The following is a 21,872-nucleotide window of genomic DNA, read 5'->3' on the forward strand; positions in this document are numbered from 1 at the left end:
AGCCGCATAGGAAGAAGAAGGCTGGGGATGGCTATAGCTCCAACTGTGAGTTCGCGAGGATAAAAGAGACGCTCCCTACAGTAACACTACACAGAGAAACCCATGGTTACTTCTCTGTGAAGAAAAGCTCATTGAAAAAGGAATATCAAAAAGAGAATTCGTCCCTCCCCCTCATGCCAGAGAAACATGATACAGCAGAAAGCATAATACAAAGGAGAAACCCTGTCGGTCAGGACGAAAAGACAAGAGAGAGAAAGAGAAAGGAGATGAGACTGAATGATGCGAAGTTTTCGATCTAATAGCCCAAACACCTTCTGGCAAGTAGTGATAAGTTCCCAACAACCTAGTAGCCCAAGAAGTCGAGAGAAGAACGAAGAGAGAGAATCGCATGTGGCCTGTTGCAGTGTGATCTACGATGATGCTCCCATTCGAGAGGACTGTTCGCCTGATTGCTGCCTACATGTAATGTTCACTCATGCCTCATTCTCACTCCAAAACATTTTAAAAGTTCCAAATCTTATGGCCAGTGGTGCCCCCAACCTCTCGGCCGTTTACCTGTTTTTTTATATTTAATTGCATTTGCTGCCTTCTAAGGACTTAGTGTTGAAAATGAACAAGAATTCCACTGTAGCTCTCTGCTCGTCTAGCGAAAGCAGTTTGGAGAGAGGAATAGTTACATATTATTCTTCGCTGCTGAGTAGGAGATGAACTGTTCTTGTGTAGTTGGTTATTTCAGATGGCCAGGAGAAAGAAAAGATCAAAGAAATGATTAGCCGAATCCCCCAAGTCACTCTCGTCCAGTGAACTCAAGAGGTTGGCTTAGAGAGCAATGGAAAAGAAAAAAGGAGAGTGAGGTATTGATCGGGACACTATGCGATTGAGGTCGGCCAGTTCCTGGTTGTTGAATCCACAGTTCAAGTCTTTAGCTACCCAGGTCCTCAGGTCCAAACGCTTGCCTATAGTTCGTGTCCCACAACTGCCACCCCACCACTCCCACAGCGATGGCCAACAGGACCACATCTACCTGCCTGCTCAGATATTTTGTTTTTTCTTTGTTTTTGGTCTCCAGTGTAACCCGGCTAGCTCAGCGGTAGAGCACGAGACTCTTTAGATCTTCGTAGGGGTGGGTGGGGTAGTTGATGTGAGCCACACACAACGCAGATTGCTGCTCCGCCAGGTTGTAGTAATACATAAGGTACTCTCAAATTGGTCTTTTATTGAATATTTCTAAAAAAACCCTGGAGCCAAATATCGGTGGGTAAACGCCAAAAGTATCAGAGAGACAAAGGAACAAAGCCACTCCACATTTCTTACCTCCTAGGACTCCTCAGCCTGAAAAAGCCTTTCGCCAGAGTAGCTCGCACAAATGGGCTTTAGTTTTCTCTTTATTCTGCTGCCTGACTTCATCCCGTATATAATGTTACTCTTTTCTCCTGACACACCATATCACTTCCTTCTAGTGCTGGAATTGAGGTGATGTGCCAGCCAACATGCGCTGCTCTTGTTTGCTTCCAGACTCGTAATCAATCTCTGGATATCCAGGGTGGCTAGTTTGAACTTCACAGAGATCCAGACGGAACATCTAGCCTGTGGCATCTTGAAGTAGCCTGTCATTAGGTTGATCATATTAGTTAACGATGTGTATTTCACAGCCTAACGTCTAGACCTAAGCGATAGTTCCGAATATATGTTTATCTCGCTCGGCTTTTTTATAGCTCTCTTGAATTCTATAACAGACAAAATGTTAGTGATCTCAGTGATATCAACAATATTTGTTTACTCTACCACTTGTCCAATTGATTTTTCTCTTTAAACAAGAATGTGCTTCAGAAAACGGCATTGAGACAGTTAATTTCAATACACAGGACTAGCCCTGCTCTACGCAACATTTTTGGGATCATTATTGAGTGCTAGTGGTCGCATCTAATGAGTTGTGTATTTATTTACAGAAGTTTGGGGCATACGTAGATCAGGCCAGCTTAAGATTGGCTGGTCCACTGTCTGGACGAAGATTTGGACCCCGACCGAAATACCTTGTGATGCAATGTGCCTCACATTGACTACAGGTACTGCTTCACAATGATGGAAGGCTGAGCTCGGCGGGGAGGGACAAGGGCTGCAAGGCTGACACTTGAACTGCCCAGTTAAGCCGTCTAGAATGATAAGACGCTGTATCCGCTGAGTGGTCTGGTTCGAGATCACGTACGTAGGGGCAGGATGGCAGGGACAGGAGGGCACCCAGAAGAGAAGACCCCTGGGTGAGTGGAACAGACGCATTCCAAATCGGCTACTCTCACATCCGTGGTTCTTGGGTCATCAGTAGAAACTGGAGATTCAGCCTCAAATCCATTCAGATAAATAGAAATCCTGTATGTGGGACAATCTAAGGCTCCATAACTCTTACTCAGCATATTGCAACGGGTTCTCTAAGTACTATACCATCTTAGCCTCTGCTCCACATGCTCTACAACTCTACTAGTAGGATGGCTCGTAAGTTCACGCACAGATGTGTTTCTTCTGTCGACTGTTGCATGCCACCTTTAGCTGTTCTGCATGGCAATACAGAGTCTCTACAATTACAACCTGAGCTCACGGATCAGCCTAGACAGACCACCCAGGAAGCTCCTATGGATCCTCCCGCTCTACCATCCCTTGTCCTGGGGATTACAGATGAGAAGCTTAGGGCTGCCAGGTGGGAGGCGTGGAAGAAGCTGGACTATGACGATAGCGGACGGAAGTGGGAAGAGAGGGAGCGGATGCTGTGCCCACGTCTAACCATAGGTGTTTCATGGAATGTCCTGGGTTGGGCGCTTTCACAGAAGGGTTCGTCTCGACAGTTCACCGTCAACAAAGTGAGGTCAGCTGAAACATCTGAAAGTGTTGCTCCGGATCGGGGCTGGTGGGATCTTGTCCATCCATCATAGCTCACTGTCGCAGTCAGAAGGCTGGAAAAAACTTCAGGGACTGAGAAGTGTCCAAGTAGGACTGCCCCGACTCTCTGCTGGCGAAATTGGCTAGCTCTCAAGCTGACAGAGGGCCGCAGCTTTGCAACCTAGAGGCCAAAAGCAGCCATGGCGTTTTCCCTTGTTCTCTGCTGTGGCCACCGGCGTCTCTAGTTGTCTTCGGCCCTACATTTGAGTTGACAATTGGATCCTCGCGCATCATGGGTTGGGTCCTTAGCCTTGTGCTCTCTCCTGTTGGTTTAGAACATGATCCCGCACTTAAGCTCGTGCACCTACAGTGTCCCCCGCCTATAAGGTGTTACCGGACTACTCAAGACCCCTTATTGTGTCTCATTCTTAAGCGAAACAAGACGGAGGGACCTTGTGCTCGCCTCTCTACTACTCTCACTAGGCTCGGCCGAAGTGCCCGATCTGGAGACCTACGAGTGTGTGCTGATGTCGTCGTTTTGGGAGTGGCTACTTTGTGTCAGTGGTCAGGCTTTACCAATGCAGGGTTATGGCATTGCGATGCATGTATCAACAGATGGTGATCTATATTGACACCTAAATATCCCTTCGTTGTGGATGATTTTTTCTGTTTGTTGGTAAAATATACTTATTGTGTTGCTACACTAAACCATTATTCTCTCATTAAGTTTTTTAAAGATTTACTTCACCAATTAACAAAAATATCACAACAAAAATCAAAAGTCTCGAGGTCCTAGTGTTTTGAGCGGAGGACCAGTATCCTTGTGCATGTAATATGTACGGTATGACAGTGGTTGCACTGCTTCGCCTACGTTGATGATTCGCCAGAAGGACATTTAAACGTGTCGCAGCTGATGGCTGGAATCTTGAGTTGCTAGCTAGACCAACGCTATGACATGGTGTTGGGGAATCGAACTTGTCCTCTTGGCAAAGGCATTATTGATCATTATATCCCAATCTAAGCGGTCTCTCATTTGCCCATCTTATCTCAATAAGGTGTAGTTTGCGGTGCTTTGGGCTCAAGCCAAGTGTGGGGACTTAAGACTATTCCTGTAAGAAGATGTGTTGTCGTGTAAGTTGAAGGTAACTAAATATAGATAAAGGTATATCTTGGTGCATGGTGCATGCCTATAGAAGGAGATTGGTGGATTGAGACGAGGAGAACTTTGCGAGCTGGTTACTACCCCTTCCCCTTGTTATGTAGGGTTCTGGAGGCATGGAGTACTCGAGCTTGCAGAGTCCACAGCAAGTGCCTTTTATCTGCTGATGCCGCTCAGTGGCCTGGGTTCTGGATGTTGGCCCAGCACACGTGGTGCTGCCAGCACTAGTCACTCGCTTTAATCCCCAGCCCTCGGGAGGCGGGTAGTAGGAGGGGCACGGGGGTATTGATCTGGGTTCCTTTGATGGTTCGGTTTAGAGGACCACTTCAAAAAAAGGAAAACTGCCATTTGCCGCGAACCCAGAAGAAGACTGAGGGCAGGCATACAACCCCAAGTGAGTGCCGCTGCCAGGAAAGGCGCGCCGCTCGGATTAGAAGCTTCGGAATGCTACGCAGAGAAACCCTGCTCGAAAAAAAAAAAAAAAAAAAAAAAAAAAAAAAAAAGATGGATTGGGGAAAAAATTGTGGTAAACATTGATAAGTATTTGGAGGGAGTGAGAGATTAGGGCCTCACCCGCATTTTCTGAGAGGACATCGCGGAGGAAATGGCGAATATTGAAGAGAAAGGCAGAGCAGAACACAATTACACCGCAACGAGGACATCATGACCCTCAAAGTGCTAAGGTGATAACAGCCTTGACAATAGAGTGTGCAAGTCCTTCCCGTGCCCCTGAGCTCCAGAATTCAACTCCACTCTCGCGACACCAGCATCCACAATTATCAGCTACCTATATTTTCGCCATGATCTTGGAAGATACAATAGAACTACATCGGGCAGGGAGTTCCGAGTTGGCGGAGCAATGGAGCAGGCTGCGCAACACAACGACCCCTTCAGTCTACGCGAGTTACAGGTCGGCCGCATGGCTAAGGATATTACCATAGTCCGCGCACGCCTCTTTTACACCCTGGAGAGTAAAAGTTTTGCCAGCTGGGAGCGGATGGGGTTGGAAGTCACACAGACAAGAGATGAAGGCACAATCAGTATCGATATAATACGTGCGGAGGAGGACAGAGAAGACGGTGCGCCTCCCGCAAAAACGTATTTAGAGCGTCTATCTGCTACGTATATGTTGATGTTTTAGGAATTAAGTATAATTTCCTGATTATATTTAATTTTTATATCAGAATTACGCAGTCTTGTTGTCCAAAGCAGTTCATCAAAGAGCTTCTCGCGCAAGACAATATATTACTATCATCAAACTTGTATAACCCGGCATACATATTTCTTATTAGGGCCCATTTGTCGTATTTTTTAGCTCTAAAACCACAAGCAAAAAAGATCCCGCTTCGCCTGCAGTCGGGTTGAGGTGGACCCACGCACTGGGAGAAACCATTCCGCCTGGCCTTGTTGCTAGACACTTCCATTTGCGCTCCATCACCCTAGCTGATTGCTCTGCATACTAGTTAGGTCGAGACTGTGGGAGTCGTGAGTCCTTTGGAACGCCGGGGGTGAAGGGACCTTTTCTTTTAGGCTGGGAAGTGGGGTCCGTTTTCGGCCGCGGCCCCATGCGGCTGCATCAAGCAGACTTGCTGGCTTTGCCATGGTGCATCCTTTCTACGCTGGCTTGTGAGCTTGCTCTCCAGGCAGTGGTTGCCCGGGGACGCAGCCACTCTCTGTTGTGCGTTTCTTTGATAACCAGGGAAAGAAGAAGCTAAGTGAGACAGATATGCGCAAACACTTTACAAATTGACCCTTTTTAAAACCTTATTCTCTCCTCTCCATTTATCAAACATGTAGGATTTTCCGCTGTGACCACACAGGAAGCCCAGAAGATGCTTACCTGGAGAATAACCGTATGTGCTACATATTTGAGAACCCCGCTTTGCGTAGATGTTGCAGAGTGCTAAAACGTGATCTGAATTGGTGTTCCGAATCTCTTCTGAATAGGTGGATTATATAAACTGAGTGCAAAATTCAAAAACAAAGGGCAGGGAACACAGAGCACAAAACACCTAGACCCGAGAATAAATGCGTTAGTGTGGTTCAGAAGGTATCTTCCAGAGGTGTGTTTGGTATCCACTAGGAAGGTCTACAGCCCCTAAGGGAGAAGCGCCATTGGGGCTGGCAGGCGTACTAGGATGCCTCAGATTTATACTCTCGACTGCATAGCACATATCGGGACGTTTATCTCCGCTAGAACGGGGTAATACTCAAGTCTCGTCATAGGACCAAATTGGATCTTTGAGCATGTGTGGGCGATAGCACAATGTCACATCCCTCTAGAGTGCTACAGCCATGGTTAGCCTCATAAGTTGGAAGGGCCCCAGAACGCGCAAGTCCTAGGTACGCGCTTATTAGAGCCCCTCTTTCAACGGCCCTCTCAGTTGACAGTAAGCTTTAGGCCCCTATTTGACAGCATGCACCATACACACTCTCTTCTCCCCCCGTCCCACCCCCTTCCCACATTGGAATGCTAGTTGAGAGTGCATTGCTCTGAGGAGGCACTAGCTCAATCAGAATGTTATTTGCCTCAGAGGAGTAGGAGGTCTCAATTTTTCGTAGCCTTTTGGGGGTGGCTGGGCAAGGCTGGAAGCGTACTGGCCCAGATGTCATACTAGCATTGTACTAACTACTTACATGTTATTTTTTTAAAGACATTTGTTCATGTGGAGGTCTCGTCTGCATCTCTGCACGCCCTGTATTCTGCAGTAGGACTCACTCACTCAACAGGAATGGGTCCCAACCTTCCATCTCAAAACCCAACAAGACCCTGGGGACTCACCTACTCCCGTTTCCTGGCAAGTGGGTGGGAAGGGTGCATTTACAGGGCATGACCGTCGGGGGGTGGGGTGGGGGGAGGTCATTTCACATACAAAAATAAAGCACACCGGACTGCAACTTCCGCTTGGTAATTAGGCAAACAAAAAGCAGCAAGGGTGGGGGAGGGGCCTGCAGTAGGCTGACGGTGCAAGGCTGCTGCGTGGGGTCTGTGCAGAGGTCCAGGCCTCTCACGCCAGGCTATCCAGGAGAGGGAAGATTCTGCTCACCGCCAATCCCCCCATGCCTTCCCCGCATCCACAGAGGGGGTCACCCCAGCAGCAGCTCTCTGAAGACTGCATCCCTTTCCAAGCCAGGGGAACTCATGGGTGTCTGGGTCTTTAGGGTGACTGGAGTGACAGGGAACCAGACAACCCAGCAAGCTGGTGAGAAGTAAAAGCGCGTGGTTGAGAAGTCTTCCTTGGGGAAAAAATGCACAGTGAATCCAGTCCCCAAGGCGTCCCACGACCAACACCTGCCTGTCCCGAGCTTCCTGCTAGTGCCCTGGGGACTGGCTGGAGTGGAAGTCTGTTCCTAGGTCACCAAAGGAGACTCGCCATGCCTGCTGCCGAGGAAGGAGGGCAGCCATGGCCATCTCTCGGGTGCCTTCCACCCTGGGACCCAGCAGCTAGCTCAGGCCTCCACCTCACCCTGACATTACCACCTCAGCTCTGCAATCGGTGCGTTCCTGTGTCCTCTTTAAATAGCTCTCTCCCTCCACCCCACACTCTTAGGAATCCCACAATATTTTTTTTTCTATTTTTTCTTTTCTTTGTTTTTTTTTTTTACTTTTTAAATTTTTTTTCTTTTTTTTTTTTTCATTTTTTGCAAAACTAACTCTTTCACGTTCCTGTCATAAAATCACCTCTGAAAACACAACTTCTTTACAAAAAAAGGTCACAAATGACACAGACTCTCAGGAAAACACATTTCTATGGTCTCCGCAAACACCTGTAACTGGCACCCAGGTGGTGGTGTCCCACCCGGGGGAGGGGGAGGGGGAGATCGCCTCTGGGGACAGAGGTGAAATACCAGCCCTTATTTGGGGGAAAAGCCAATTGGCACTTGGACGGTATTGGGGTTAGCACAGGACAAGGCGGGACCTGGACTGTGGCCCCCCCAAACCCTGTGAGGACCCCGGTTTCATACCCTGGGGGAAAGGAGGGCTGGGGCTGTGCCGCAGACCCTGGCAGGGGGGGGGAGGAAGAACGTCTTCTCCTAAGACCAGAATACTTGTCCTCAGGTCAGCTGGTTCCGCCTTTCACCATGCTCTGAGCAAGGTACCAGGGCCAGGTACACCAGGAGCCAGCCCAGGGTACACACAGGAACATACCACTCAACACCCAAGTGAATCCCAGGCCAAGGGTAGGCCAGTGGGGTCCCTAGTGCTGCCCGGGGACAGGCATCCTCCCTCTGCCCACTGGCCCGCCCACTCCTCTGGTGCCTGGCCTGAAACTGGGGCTTTGGTCTCTGCCGTTGGCGTGGATGCCCCGGTTCCCTAGCAGCAGAGGGCAACAGAAGCTGCCCAAGGCACCCAGAGTCTTCCAACAGGCTAGAAGGCCAGGAAGCTCAGCAGTTCAAAGCAAGCCAAGGAGGGTGGGAGAAATCAAAGACCCCTGGGAGGTCTCCAGGCCTTCTTTCCTCCACCTACATCTGCAACCAGGGAGGCTGGAGCTGGAACCCCCCCAACACAGTCCCACCATGCTGGCCGCCGTGTGAAGGGCGTGAGGGCTGCATGTCCCCCAGGAACCTGGGATTGGAGGAGAGGCCTGTGGCTTCCACGGCAAACCACACAGACCCGACTGTGCCAGGCCTGGCTAAGGCAAGGGAGGCCACGCCTTCAGCGACCCTGTTCTGAGGAATCAACCGGTAAGGGGTGTTGCAGGAAAAGCCCGAAACCCTGCACCCAGCACACACAAGGATCCACGCAACAACAAGCCAAGGGCAAGCACACATGCACAGCCACAAGTTTCCACAGCAGGTTCCTACAGCACCTTTGGTAGAAAACGGAGGAGGCTTCCAGATGCCCAGAGGCCGCGGCAGGGTGCCATGTCTGCAGCCCCTCCACCTTCAAAGGGGGTTCTGGATAGAGACAGGGTGTGTGGGACACAAGATCTGCGTGGGCCTGGTCCAGATACAGGCAAGCAGGGAAGGGGGCCTCTGGCCCAGCCGCTGCCACCCTCGAGTAGCGCGAGGGAGGGGCCCATTTCGGCCTCATCCTTCACTCAGTCCCAGGGGGCACTACGAGACTGCGCCCACCCTAGGTGGGATCTCCTAGGGGGCCTGCAGCCGCTAAGATAGCACCGAGGCCGGACACTGCACACACAGCAAGAAGCAAGCTAGGAGAGGCAGGGTGGGGTGTGGGTAGGACCTGAACCCCAAGTTCTTGGGCTTCCCCAGAAGCCACCTACTGGGCCCCACCTGCACAGTCAGGGACAGTGCCGGGGACACCAGGGAGCAATTCTTCCTTCCTGTGCCCTACCAGAACCCTAACCATGTCCAGGACTACCCAGCCCCATCCCTGGGTCAACACCAAGCCATCTGAGGCAAGCAGAGCACAGGCAAACGGGTCTGAGGGCAGGGACGGGGTGGGAGCACACAGATGACTCCAGGAAGGAGGCCCCCCCCAAAGCCTCCCTCCTCGGGGAAGCCCCTCACTTGCTTGGCCCGGTGCCACCACCCCCCGCTGCAGCACCTGCCACCCCAGCGGCCACCTTCTCGAAATCCTCAGGGCTGCAGAATTCCTTGATGGTCACGGTCAGGAGGTTGCTGGTGACATCTGTGACGACGACATTGGAGCACGGCGACATCTCGGGGCGCCAGTCCCCAGCCTCGGGCTCGGAGGAGGAGGCACCTGTGGGCTCCAGGGCTGTGTGGAGCGCCTGGCCCGCAGCAGCAGCAGCGGCGGCATCAGGAGGCGCCCGCTGGCCTGTGGCAGCGGCCTCGGGAGGGATGGACAGATCCAGCACCTCTGGCTCTCGCCAGTTGGAAGCAGATCGGCTCATGGTCTCGGGTAGCAGCTTGGGTGGTGCATCGTCTGGGTCAGAGGACTGCAGTGTGGGTGAGGGGCAGCCGGAAGAGCTGGAGCTGTGTGCGTCATAGGGGGCAGCTGCTGGGGTGGCCAGGAGCAGCCCAGGCCCGGAGGAGGCCACGTCGGCTTTGCCCGCGGTAGAGGGCGCCAGAGGGGCGGGCGGGGGCTTGTACAGCGCAAAGGTGCCAAACTTCATGTGGCGGATCTGGGTGCGCAGCATGCTTTCGCTGAACTTCTTGCTCTTCCCAATGACCCGGTTCCGCGATGGGACTTTGGGGCGGGCAAGCGCCCCTGCACCCTGCGCAGGGCTGCCTCCTCCCGGACCCTTGTCAATCACCTTCAGGTTCAGGATGATGCGGTTCCGCTTGGGCTCCCGGGGCTTCACCTTGCGGTTGATGATGCGCACCGTCTCAGAAAAGGGCGAGATGGGTGGGCGCAGGCCAGGGCTGCCCCCTTGTGGGTCTGGTCGTGGCAGGGGGCGGCGAGACATGCGGTGGCAGCGGCGGATGTCTTTCTTGAGCCGGTGCACCGCGGCGCTGGAGTGCAGCTTGGGCGAGGAGGCGCTGGCGCTCGGCTTGACCGAGAAATGCACATCACTGATGCGGAGGGCCTCCGCCTGGGCCCGGGCCTGCGGGGAAAGGGGCATGGGTGGGACCTCAAGACTCATAACAACCCCTGGACACCTCTAAGCCAGACAGCCCTGAGCTCCGTCAGCATACATTCAGGAGACTACTCAGAACAATCAGTGACTTAGGACCCTTCAGACAAAAAAGAAAAGGACTGGGAGGTGGGAGGGGAGGACGCAGCTCAGATGGAAGAGTGCTTGCCTAGCATGCAGGGGCCCTAGGTTCCCCAGCACAACATAAACCTGTCGGCTGTCACGGTGGGGCAGTACTCCATAAATGGAGGCAGATGGGTCAGAAGTTCAAGGTTATCTTCAGCTACACAGTATGTTTGAGGCCAGCCTAAGGTTGCTCGATACTCAAAAAAAAAAAAAAAAAAAAAAAAAAAAGTAAGCCATAACTTGTCTACAACCAAAGCCAGGCAATTCTTAAGGCATGGTCTTTTTCAATACCACTAAATGTGCATGAGCATGTGTGTATGTGCGCGAGCGTCCGCTGTTCCACTTGGCTACTTGCTGACTCAGCAACAACGACAGGGACCCTGTGAGAGAACCCTCCATGAAGGATCCCAGCCAAGCCTGGGACTCTTCCAAGGGCTAATTCTTGGGGACAGAGGTAGATCCTCCCTCCCCCTACCTCTCAGTCCCATCCCTGACTCCACAGATGACCATCACCTCTAGAGAGGCCCTTGCCCCAGCCCCCAGGCCTGCCTCTCTGCCCTCATCCTACCCATACCCGTGGATCCCAAAACCTATACCCAGAAGCCAGTACCAGAAGCCAGCCTAGGCCTTTGGTGAAGACAAGACAACCGAGGGGGGAGTTAAGTGTGAGCTCTGAAAAGCTCCAGGGTTCAACAGCAGTTCGGCGGCTACCTCATGGGGAGCCCACCCCAAAGGCTCTTGGAGCTCTGGGTCCACCCCTTGCCAGAAGACTTAGAATGGCCAGCATTCACAGACGTCTCCATGGCCAGCCGGGCAAAGCACCTGGTTAGGTTGTGACTGCCTTAATCTAGTTGGGTGACTTCAGGGGCAGAGGAGGGATTCATTCCCATGGTTAATCTGTCAGGGCCCCCAGGAGCAATCTGTGCTTGGGGGAGCTCTCCATTTCCAGTCCCCACACACTGGATGCTTAATCAATACAAAGACACAGCCTGTATAACCCCCTGACAAGCCTAAACTGTCACCCGTCAGGGCTCTCCCGGCTTGTGGTGAACTAATGTCTTACCAGGAACCCCACACCCTCAGGGGCTCTGCACCCAGGCTGGGGCGTCCCTGTCAACACTCACTGACACTAGGTGGCAGCACCCAGGTGGGAAGAGACAGCTCCCGGAGCTCCTCTCTCGGCCAGTTGGGTTCCACAAGGCCCCTTCCATCTCTTCCCAGCCACATCCCCAGGGGAGTTAAGGAATCTCCTCAGAAACAAGGGTACGGCATTCACTCACTGCGTCTCACCTCAACTCCCCGACCTGTTTTGTTTTTAATGTCTATGTACACGGATGCCCACATTGGCCACAACGGGTCGTCCGATCTCTCGGAGCTGGAGTTACAGGTGTTTGGGGGTCTGCCCCTCTGGTAGGGCAATGCACTCTGAGCTGCTGAGCCATCTCTCCAGCCCCCACACTGACTTGCTAGGTACTACAGAAGTCCAGTGGTGACAGAGGCTCCACGGAGTAGGAGGATGTGTGTAAACAGTGGTCTAATCTCATCCTCTTTTTTCTGTGCTATCCAAATGGGTCGTGCCATAACGCTCTCCCTGACCATTAAAGCACCTGCTGACCACACATCTGGAGGCAGCCAGTACTTGGGACAAGCCACAGTTACCTGTTGGTGCCAGGCTTCTGAGAAATCAGCTTTCCCTAAGATACAATCCTGGAGCTGGAGAGATGGCTCAGAGGTTAAGATCAATGGCTGCTCTTCCAGAGGACCCAGGTTCAGTTCCCAGAACCCACAAGGCAGCTCACAACTGCCTGCAACGCCAATTCTGAGAATCCTCTTCTGGCCTCCATGGGCACCAGGCATGAACATGGCACACATACATGCAAACCCTCACATATTAAAAAGAAAAAGGTCTGTATTTTCCCCAGGTTGTCTGACTAGTGGATTTCGGATGTCACAGCAGAGAACACAGTCAGCGCACTCTGACAAGTGGCCCCAGGGTTTGGGATGCACTACCAACAGCATCTAGACACTGCCGCTAGCTCTCTGTGATGGAGGGCAAATTATCGACCTGTTTTCTTTTCCCGGGTGTGAACCGGGGATATGCCAGCAATCTCAAAACGGCTTCCATGTCGCTCGGCATAGCTCCTGGCAGAAAATGTTAAGTGCATTTTGCTGGACTGCCTCCTAACCACAAAGCAACAGGTCCAGCCCAAGCTACCTCTACATCCCTTCACAAATATTCTTCGATGTCCTGCTGTTTCTTAAACCCTGGATTAAGATTGCTACCGTAGGCAGCTCTGCCCCCTGCACCCGAGACTCTCAGCCTCGTTTCCTGTGGGTGTGTTCAACGTCACTCTTAAAACTGTTTCCATCTGTAAAATGGGGATAGTACTCCCAACTCCACTGGGATGTTGAGGATATTGAAGGAGATGATTGGGGCAGAGGACTCGGCGCTGTTGGGCCCAGGGGCGGGGCAGCCCAGAAACTTACAACTTTTAAGAAAAAGGTGTTTTGAGAATTGATACTCAAGATCATTACCGCCTTGGCCACCAGAGGGCGCTCCAGCTGCGCTGAGGAGCTGTCAACACAGCCCACCAGTCTTCCAGCTGCTCCGCCCACCCCTCCCCACCCGCAAGCATCAGGGTTAAGGTTGCTGCGTGAATGCCTGAAGATGCACCGCGATTGGGGGCGGGGAGTGGGGTGCAAAACTATAGAATTTTAGAAACCAACATTTTTTTTTTTCCACTTTTGCTTTTGGTCCAAGGCTAACCCTTACGCCCAATCCGTTGGCGGGGAGTGCTGGCCTTGTCAGCGGGACTGGTCCACCCCGCCCCCACTGAGCATGGCGTGCTTTGGACAAACTGGAGATTACGAGGTTTCGCATCTTGCAGTCTCTTCTCCAAGGAGCCCTTCCTGTTCTTCTGGTGCCAAATTTGTTGGGAAGAAAATCTGAGGCATCCCTAGTCCTTTAGGGAAACTACGGTGGCCTCAAGAGGCCACCTGCAGCCTAGCCTTAAGTGGACAACACGGGTCATCTTGCTTTCCTCATCCCAGGCTCTGTTCTTCCCTCATCAAAAAACAAAACAAAACACCCCTAACTCTCCAAGATGGCTACCTCTGAAGTTCTCTGCTCCCTCGCCAATGCAAACAGGCTAGGCTTCACCATGCTCCACCCCATCTTCACTGGACCTCCAGAAATACCAGGATGGGGGGGTAGACGGGCTCAGGACCCCAAAGCTGGTAGTCCAGGGTGGGTTTGGATGATCAGACTCAAATTGAAGTAATGTAAGGTCATGTTCAAATTCCCCCCTTTTCTGTGGGAAAGGCCAGACAGAATCCACTCTAAGAGAGGTGGGCTGCTCCAGGTCAGGAGGGTGGGCGGCTTGCCACTCACTAGCTCCAAGGCTCTAACACACACAGTACAGGCCAGTGTGTTTAAGGCTGGGGGTGATGAAAAGCAGAAAGAGCTTCCTGGTCACCTCCTCCCGTGAGTATGCCCCGACCTGCCTCACCCACTCGCTTCCTGGAGCCCATCCCCACCCCCAGTCCCCGGTTTCACCCCTGATTACCCCACTCCCAGGCCCCTCTGGCTGAGCTGGCTGCGGCCTGCTGCCAGGGAATTGTCAGGGACTCCCAACCACCCCCTGCCCAGCTGGGGCCCCTCTGGAAAAGCCTGCCCTCCTAGGCAGCGGCGGATCTGTCCCTCCCATGCAGGGCCTGTGCTGCGCCCTGGCTGGGGGCCCAAGAGGGGGCTGCTGGGGCTGGGCCAGGTTACCTTTAGGAGGAAAGTTTTGGGTTTGGGTCCTCTCTTCTTGGGCCCATACAGCTCACGTTCCCTTTCCCTGCAGCCAAGAAACGCCAAAAATTAAGAGTCCCTTTCCCGGGCCCCACTCCCGGGCCCCACTCCCCGGCCCAGCCCGCTTTTCCCGCTTCCCTGCACGGCGCCCCACCGCGCCGGCCAGCCTCCCCAACTCACTTCTGCTCGAAGGCTGCGATGAGCCTCGAATCCAGAATGTTCTCCTCCGGCTCCCAAGTGCTGTACCTGCCGAGTCACGCGTGCAGAAAAGCAAAATGAAAACCCAAGGGGCAGAGGCACACCTCGAGGACGCAAGCACGCACCCCCCACCCAAGGCCCAAGTGCCTTCTTGCCGCCTCCCCGGTCCCCACGCCACCGACCCCACGATACTCACTTGATCGCCCACCCCTTCCATTTCACCAGGTACTCGATGCGTCCCTGAAAAACAGAGAGGGGGAAAAAAAAATAGGGGGTGGGGGTGGGGAGGATGCAGGGACGCGAGGAGGCGGCGGCGCGGGGGTGGCCGAGGGAGCCGGGCTAGCGGGACCGCTGCGCCCCGAGGGCCCGCGGGCTCCGACACGGCCGCGGGGAGCGCAGGGCCGTCCCGGCCGGGAGCTCACCTTGCGGATCCGGCGTTTGATGATGGATTCGGCCGCGAAGACCCGCTCGCCCACTGCAGACAGCTCCATCTTGCTCAGAGGCACCCACAGCCCATAATACTCCCTGCTCCCGCGGCCGGTGCTGCACCGCTCGCGCACGCGCCCCAGCGCTCAGGCCCCCGGCGGGCGGGCGCTCGGCGGGGCGCGTGCTCGCGTTCCAGCTGCGGGCCGTCACGTGACGCTCGGGGCCTGAGCTCCGTTGCCAGGACCTCCCCCTCCCCCGGGGCGGTTGCTAGGGAAAAAGAGCGCTCGCGGGGCGGGGGCGCGCGCTGGCTCTTAAAGGGGCCTGTCCTCTCCGCCGCAGTCCTGGCAGGAGACCGATGGATGCGTGGCTGGTGCCAAGCCGGGTGAGGTGCAGTGCAATTTTACATTGTCCTGCTTCATCCTGAAGGGCCAGGATCCCTGCTACCTCCTACCCTCCTTTTAACTCCTCATGCTAGAATTGCCAGGCCCTGGACAGAGAGGTGCGATGAGTCCCCGAGTCTGCAGGCGCTCTGCATCCTCCTTGCAGACGTTTGCAAACAGTTAAATATGATACAGCAGAAATGCATTCGCTGCAGCTTTACCAGGCCTTGTGGGGATTTCTTTAATACATCACCCCATCCATTATTTATGTATTCGTGGGAGTGTGGTTTTGTAACCGGTTCAGATGAGTTAAAACAAAAACGCCACCGCAGGAAAGGGGGGGTGGAGGCGGAGGTGACCCAGGTCTGGCTGCGACCGCGATCTTGAGCAGCACCTGCAAGCTGACCTCGAGGGCGGTGTGTTAAGAGGAAAAGGACTCGGAAGAGAACCTCCCGGCATGCCCGATTGAGTCCAAAGCGGGCTTTCTTTGGGTCACTCTGCAGCACCCGCCCCCGTGGTCGAATCTGTTTTCGGATTTCCAGGCCGCAGGCCACAGTACTATCCTACAGCCCACAGATGCGAGGTTGACTCCGCCATTGAACTTGGGGAGGCGCAAGCGAGATCTGGAGCTGTCCCTCAAGGATGAAGCCCGCCTAGCAAAACCTGCCTCTCGAAACCGTCCATTCCGTTTGTTTTGAAATTATTTAATCTTATTTTCCATTAGGCCAATGGTCTCGTTCTTTGCAAAACAAAAATATTAAACACTTACAGATACAGAAGTCAACAATCCATAACCTGCATAAAACCATTAGGATCGTCTAGCCCTGTTCTTCCCCTAAACCCAGGCCTGCATGAATATGCACACACACATCACCCACGCATAGAGTACAGGTATATACATTCTATATATTTAAATGTTTAAGCAAATAGAGTTGTATGATTTACACTATTCTGGAGTTACTTGCCTCCCTTGACGATAGTGATTGAACATTAACACAGATTTTGCCCCATTCACTCGCTGTCTGAGGCTGGCCTGGGTGGGGGATGGGTATTTGTAAGGGTCAGGATTATCTTTTAATTCCAGGATTGGTTTATTAGGAAGGGTGTGTATATGTCTCTGCTGCAGCGCCATTTCTTGAAGGAGCAAATCCACCATATCAAAATCTCAGTTTTTCGTTCCTGCACCACTATAGATATATAGAGAGAAATTAGATTGACTGAAATCCTTCTGCCCCCTCAAGATGTTTGTGCCACTGAGAAAGCGCTGGCATGCTGGCGAGCCTGCAGTGGCCTTCACCTGAATAGAGAGCTGACCTAGGGCGGCGTAAATAAACAGGTAGCTTGAATGTGTGGGTGTCGGTGAGATCGTGAAGGCTGAGGAGGCCACAGGATGAAGAACGTGGACCATCAATCCACATATTGGGTCATTCAGCAGCCTTTGTGACCCCCCACACACACCCTGTGCACCCCGTGAAAACTGCAGGAAACAGCCCAGTCCAGTGAGAAGGTGTCCACCACACAGGGCAAACAGTTCCACAACAGAGGTGGATGAGCCTCACGTTGATGCTCTAGCAAATAGCCCCAAATTTATTAGCCTAAAAGGACACAATCTGGAGGGCAGAAGTCCCCAGTCAGTGTCTCGGAACTGAAGTCAAGGCTGAGGGAACTTGGCCTCAGCTGGCTTCTGGAAGATGTCACTCCTCCGCACATGGCTCTGTTGCTCAACTCTTTAATCCTGTTACCACCACTGACTGCCCTTCTGCTTCTTAAAATGGACCCTGTGGTTGTGATGGTCCGAAGTAATCTCCTGGAGGCAGCGATCTTAACCCAACCACAGCACCATCTCTTCTCACATGGTGCCCGTCTGCTCTCTGCATCTCAGTTTCCTCTGTTTCACTCTTTTCTTCTTTGCATTTGTGTATGTGAGTGTGTGTGTGTGTGTGTGTGTGTGTGTGTGTGTGTATACAAGCATATGAGTGCACATTCATATGGAAACCAGAGGTGGACATCAGGAGTCTTTCTCGGTCATTCTCTACCTTATTTTTGAGACAGGGTCTCTCAACTGAACCTGAAGCTTGCTGATTGGTTGACTGGCCTGAAAACCCCAGAGATCCTCAGTGTCTCTACCCCCATTTCACCCCCACTCCCACCCCTGCCCCCTCTAACCTCAGTGGTTCTCAACCTAATGCTGCAACCTAATACCAAGTCTCATGTTGTGATGACCTCCAAACATAAAGTTATTTTTTTGCTACTTCATAACTGTACTTTTGCTATTGTTATGAATTGTAATGTAAATATCTGATATATGACCCTAAAGGGGTTGTGACCCTCCAGTTGAGAGCCATTGCCTGGAGCACAAAGCACATAAGTGTAGCTGCGAGATGTCAGAATGTACTCCCTTCCTTGCTCGGTTTGTTGGCTGGCTCAGCTGAAGGTTTTCTTTCATCACTGGTCACCACTGGTCATCACTGGTCATCCCAGGGTCATCATTGGTCATTACTGGTCATCGCTGGTCATTGCTGGCCATCACTGGTCACCACTGGGTCATCTTTGGTCATCGCTGGCCATCACTGGTCATCACTGGTCATCTTTGGTCATTGCTGGCCATCACTGGCCATCACTGGTCATCACTGGTCATCTTTGGTCATCGCTGGCCATCACTGGCCATCACTGGTCATCTTTGGTCATTGCTGGCTATCACTGGTCGTCACTGGTCATCATGCCATCACTGTACTCCTACAATTGGGTTCTCTGGGACAAGTAGAGTGATTTTGCAGATGTGTTTAAGGTTCCTAATTAGTTAACCCTAAACTGCTCCAAGTGGGGTTAGCCTGACAGGCTCTCCTAACTGGAAAGATCTGGCCCACAGAGCTGCCATCCAGTTGGCCTTGAAGAAGCAAACTGCCACACTTCAGAGAGAGATGGTGCAAGGAATGGGGCATGGGTTCTAGAAACAGAGGACTTCCTTTTTTTTTTTTTTAAGATTTATTTGTTTGTTTGTTTGTTTATTTAATTGCACTGCTGTTTTAACTGTATATCTGCTGTGTGAGGGTGTTGAAGTTACAAATAATTGTGAGCTGCCATGTGGGTGCTGGGAATTGATCCTAGGTCCTCTGGAAGAGCAGCCAGTGCTCTTAACTGCTGAGCCATCTCTCCAGGCCCTAAATGGAGGACTTCCGTCCTATAGTCCCAAGCAATGAAATGTGTCAGTATCTCTGGAGCTTGGTGTAGGACCCTGAGCTTGTGAATGAGAACACAGCTTTGCCTTGATGCCAGTCTGGGAGACCAGAACACAGACTCCAGTTTGTTGACCTGTAGGTGTAGATATAATAAGCTGCTGTGGTGTTCACCAAGTTTTGGCACTCAGGGATGAGACGGGAGGGACCGCAAGGTCACATTGTGAAGGGTACTGTAGTGGTTTGAATGTGAATGGCCCCCCATAGACTCGGGCATTCGAATGCCTAGTCTTTTGTTGGTGGATTAGGAAGTGTGGCCTTGTTGGAGGAGACGTGTCATTGAGGGGAGGCTTTGAGGTTCCAAAGCTGGCACCAGACCTGGTCCCTCTCTGCCTCCTTCTTGTGGATAAGATGTGAGCTCTCAACTATTGCGCCTGCCTGCCTGCCTGCCTGCCTGCCGTGGTGATCATGGATTCACCCTCTGAAACTGCAAGCAAGCCCCCAATTAAACGCTTTCTTTAGTAAGTTGCCTTGGTCATGGTGTCAAGGCCTAAGACTCTTCACAGCAATAGAACAGTGACAAAGATAGGGACTTGGGTTATTATAATAACAAAATAATATATAAATAATAATAACAAAAGTAGTGGGCGGTGGTGGCACATGCCTTTAATCCCAGCACTCGGGAGGCAGAGGCATGGGGATCTCTGTGAGTTTGAAGCCAGCCTGGGCTACAAGGTTCCAGGACAGGCTCCAAAGCTACACAGAGAAACCCTGTCTCAAAAAAAAAAAAAAAAAAAAAAAAAAAAAAAAAAAAAAAAAAAAAAAATTAAATAAATAATAATAATAATAACAAAAGTAGGTCCCAATTTGAGACATAGCTCATGTTAAAGCGGTGAGGTCTCTGGGAGCAGGGGCTCCTTTTACAATGCAGTATTTGGGGGACCCTTCCTTTGTGACCTCCAGCTGCTGATGCGGCATTCTTACCCTTTGGCCCACGTGAGGGCTTTGACCTCTGCTAGACAAGTGAGGGAACAGATGTGTAGAGACCCCTATGCGGGAGGCGGGAGGGGCGTCGGGAGCAGGGAAGGAGTGGCAGATGCCCTCAGACCTGCTGACTTTGAGCAAGGTCAGAGTCAGGAAAGCAAGACCATCTGGGGCCTGCAGGTGACTCAGCAGGTAAACTGTGGCCAACACAGCACTACAGTGCTCGCCGCCAAGCCTAACAACCTGAGTTTGATCCCCGGACTCACATGGTGGAAGGAGAGAACCGACTTCCACGGACTGTCCTCTGACCTCCACATGAGAGGCATGGCACACGTGCACACAGAAAAATAATCAAGTAAATGTTTTAAAATTTCAGAAAGAGGAGCCTGGAGGCTGTGGCGCACGCCTTTAATCTCAGCACTCGGGAGGCAGAGCCAAGCGGATCTCTGTGAGTTCAAGGCCAGCCTGGTCTACAGAGCGAGATCCAGGACAGGCATCAAAACTACACAGAGAAACCATGTCTGGAAAAACCAAAACAAAAAAAAAAAACAAAAACAAAAAAGATGGAGGCTGGAAAGATGGCTCAGTGGTTAAGAGCACTGACTGTTCTTACAGAGGTCCTGAGTTCAATTCCCAGAAACCACATGGTGGCTCACAACCATGTATAGTAGGATCTGATGCCCTCTTCTGGCATGCATACATGTAAAATAAGTAAAATATAGTAAATAAATATTTTTAAAATATTTTTAAAAAATTAAGGAAGAGAGCCGGGCGGTGGTGGTGCACGCCTTTAATCCCAGCACTCGGGAGGAAGAGCCAGGCAGATCTCTGTGAGTTCGAGGCTAGCCTGGGCTACCAAGTGAGTTCCAGGAGAGGCACAAAGCTACACAGAGAAACCCTGTCTGGAAAAAAAAAAAAAAAATTAAGGAAGAGGTCAGGCAGTGGCAGCACACACCTTTAATCCCAGCACTCAGGAAGCAAGGGCAGGTGGATTTCTGAGTTTGAGACCAGGTTGGTCTACAGAGTGAATTTCAGGACAGCCAGGGCTACTCAGAGAAACCCTCTCTCAAAAAAAAAAAAAAAAAAAAAAAAAGGAAGAAAGACCTATAGCTCCCCAGGACCTGTGGAAGATTTGTTCCATGGCCAAGTTAATCACTGAGTGAGACATCCCCTCCTTATGACAGAAAGCAGAGCCTTGTGCTTGGGAACTGCAGGCCGTGGGTCTTCATCCTACATTCAAAATGAGGTCCGGAGGGCTACGATATGGACCCCAGTGGGCCAAGTCAGCCCAGCAGGGTACTATGCCATCATCTCCCTCACTGAAAACTGGAAGATGCCTTGCTTCTGATTTACATGTTAGCTACACAGTGCTGTGTATCACCCAGTACCTGTCCAAGCAGTGAGCAGCCCTCCCTTGGTCCTCCAAGGGGTCTGGTACATGCATTATCCATCAGTGTTCCCACCCATTGATCATTGGCTCAAGACTGTGGGGTGCAGCAGAGGAATGCTAACTCCCAGGCTCTTCCTGCTTCTGTCTTTGTGAGCTTTATTATTCTGGGTGTGGACTTGAGAGGAGGGCAACAGGGCTGTAAAACACAGCATAGGGGTCGGGGGTTAAAATAATCCAGGGGTTCTGGGCAGAGCATTCATGTTCCTGTGCAGCAGTGAGACATCCCGTGCATCTATTAAAATATTATTTTATTTTATGTATACACAGGTGTTTTGCCTGCATGTATGTCTGTGTACCACACGCATGCCTGTTGTATGCAGAGACCAGAAAAGGGTATTAGATCCTTTGGAATTGGAGTTACAGATGGTTGTGAGCTGCCATTTGGTGTTAGGATTGGACCTGGGCCCTCTGGAAGAGCAGCCAATGCTCTCAACCAGTGGGCCATCTCTCCAGCATCTCAGCTGGTACATCTTTATGGGTTCTGCAGATTCCAAACTGGTACTCACCCCAGGCCCTTGGCATGTGCTGTTCCCTCATTGGCTGATGAGACACCATGCACATTTCCTTCAGATGCATGCATGACTTGATTCTTTCTTTGAGATTATAATAAAATTACATTATTTCCTCTTTCTCACCCCCCGTTCCATGTGCAACTCCTTGTTTTCTTTCAAATTCTTGCCTCTTTTTCTTAATATTGTGTGTGTGTAGCTAGAGTTTTCCTGCCTTGCCCACAGTCAGGACAAATCTCTGTCACCCGCCAGTCCCACAGCCGCTCAGACCCAACCAAGTAAACACAGAGACTT

At 51.8% G+C, this 21,872-nt stretch overlaps 1 protein-coding gene across 1 annotated transcript; it reads right to left on the reverse strand.

Moving 5' to 3' along the window:
* Window positions 1-6,742: 6,742 nt before the first annotated feature.
* Window positions 6,743-15,276, reverse strand: Cbx6 (chromobox 6). The gene is made up of 5 exons (XM_028871168.2): window positions 15,076-15,276; window positions 14,850-14,893; window positions 14,636-14,701; window positions 14,435-14,501; window positions 6,743-10,506 (listed from the first exon to the last, which is right to left on the reverse strand). Exons 1-5 carry the CDS (start codon window positions 15,142-15,144, stop codon window positions 9,502-9,504), a joined length of 1,251 nt encoding a protein of 416 aa, XP_028727001.1. The 5' UTR covers window positions 15,145-15,276; the 3' UTR covers window positions 6,743-9,501.
* Between the last annotated feature and the right edge of the window lie 6,596 nt (window positions 15,277-21,872).

The sequence above is a fragment of the Peromyscus leucopus genome, chromosome 20 (genome assembly GCF_004664715.2).
Source record: "Peromyscus leucopus breed LL Stock chromosome 20, UCI_PerLeu_2.1, whole genome shotgun sequence".
NCBI classification, from domain to species: domain Eukaryota; kingdom Metazoa; phylum Chordata; class Mammalia; order Rodentia; family Cricetidae; genus Peromyscus; species Peromyscus leucopus.

Bases quoted from the DNA above. Each gene is read 5' to 3' on its own strand.
- Cbx6 (XM_028871168.2), bottom strand. From the start codon at position 15,144: ATGGAGCTGTCTGCAGTGGGCGAGCGGGTCTTCGCGGCCGAATCCATC. The intron at 14,894-15,075 runs GTGAGCTCCCGG...TCTGTTTTTCAG, and splicing joins TCAAACGCCGGATCCGCAAG to GGACGCATCGAGTACCTGGT. The intron at 10,507-14,434 runs GTAACCTGGCCC...CTTTCCCCGCAG, and splicing joins CCAAAACTTTCCTCCTAAAG to GCCCGGGCCCAGGCGGAGGC.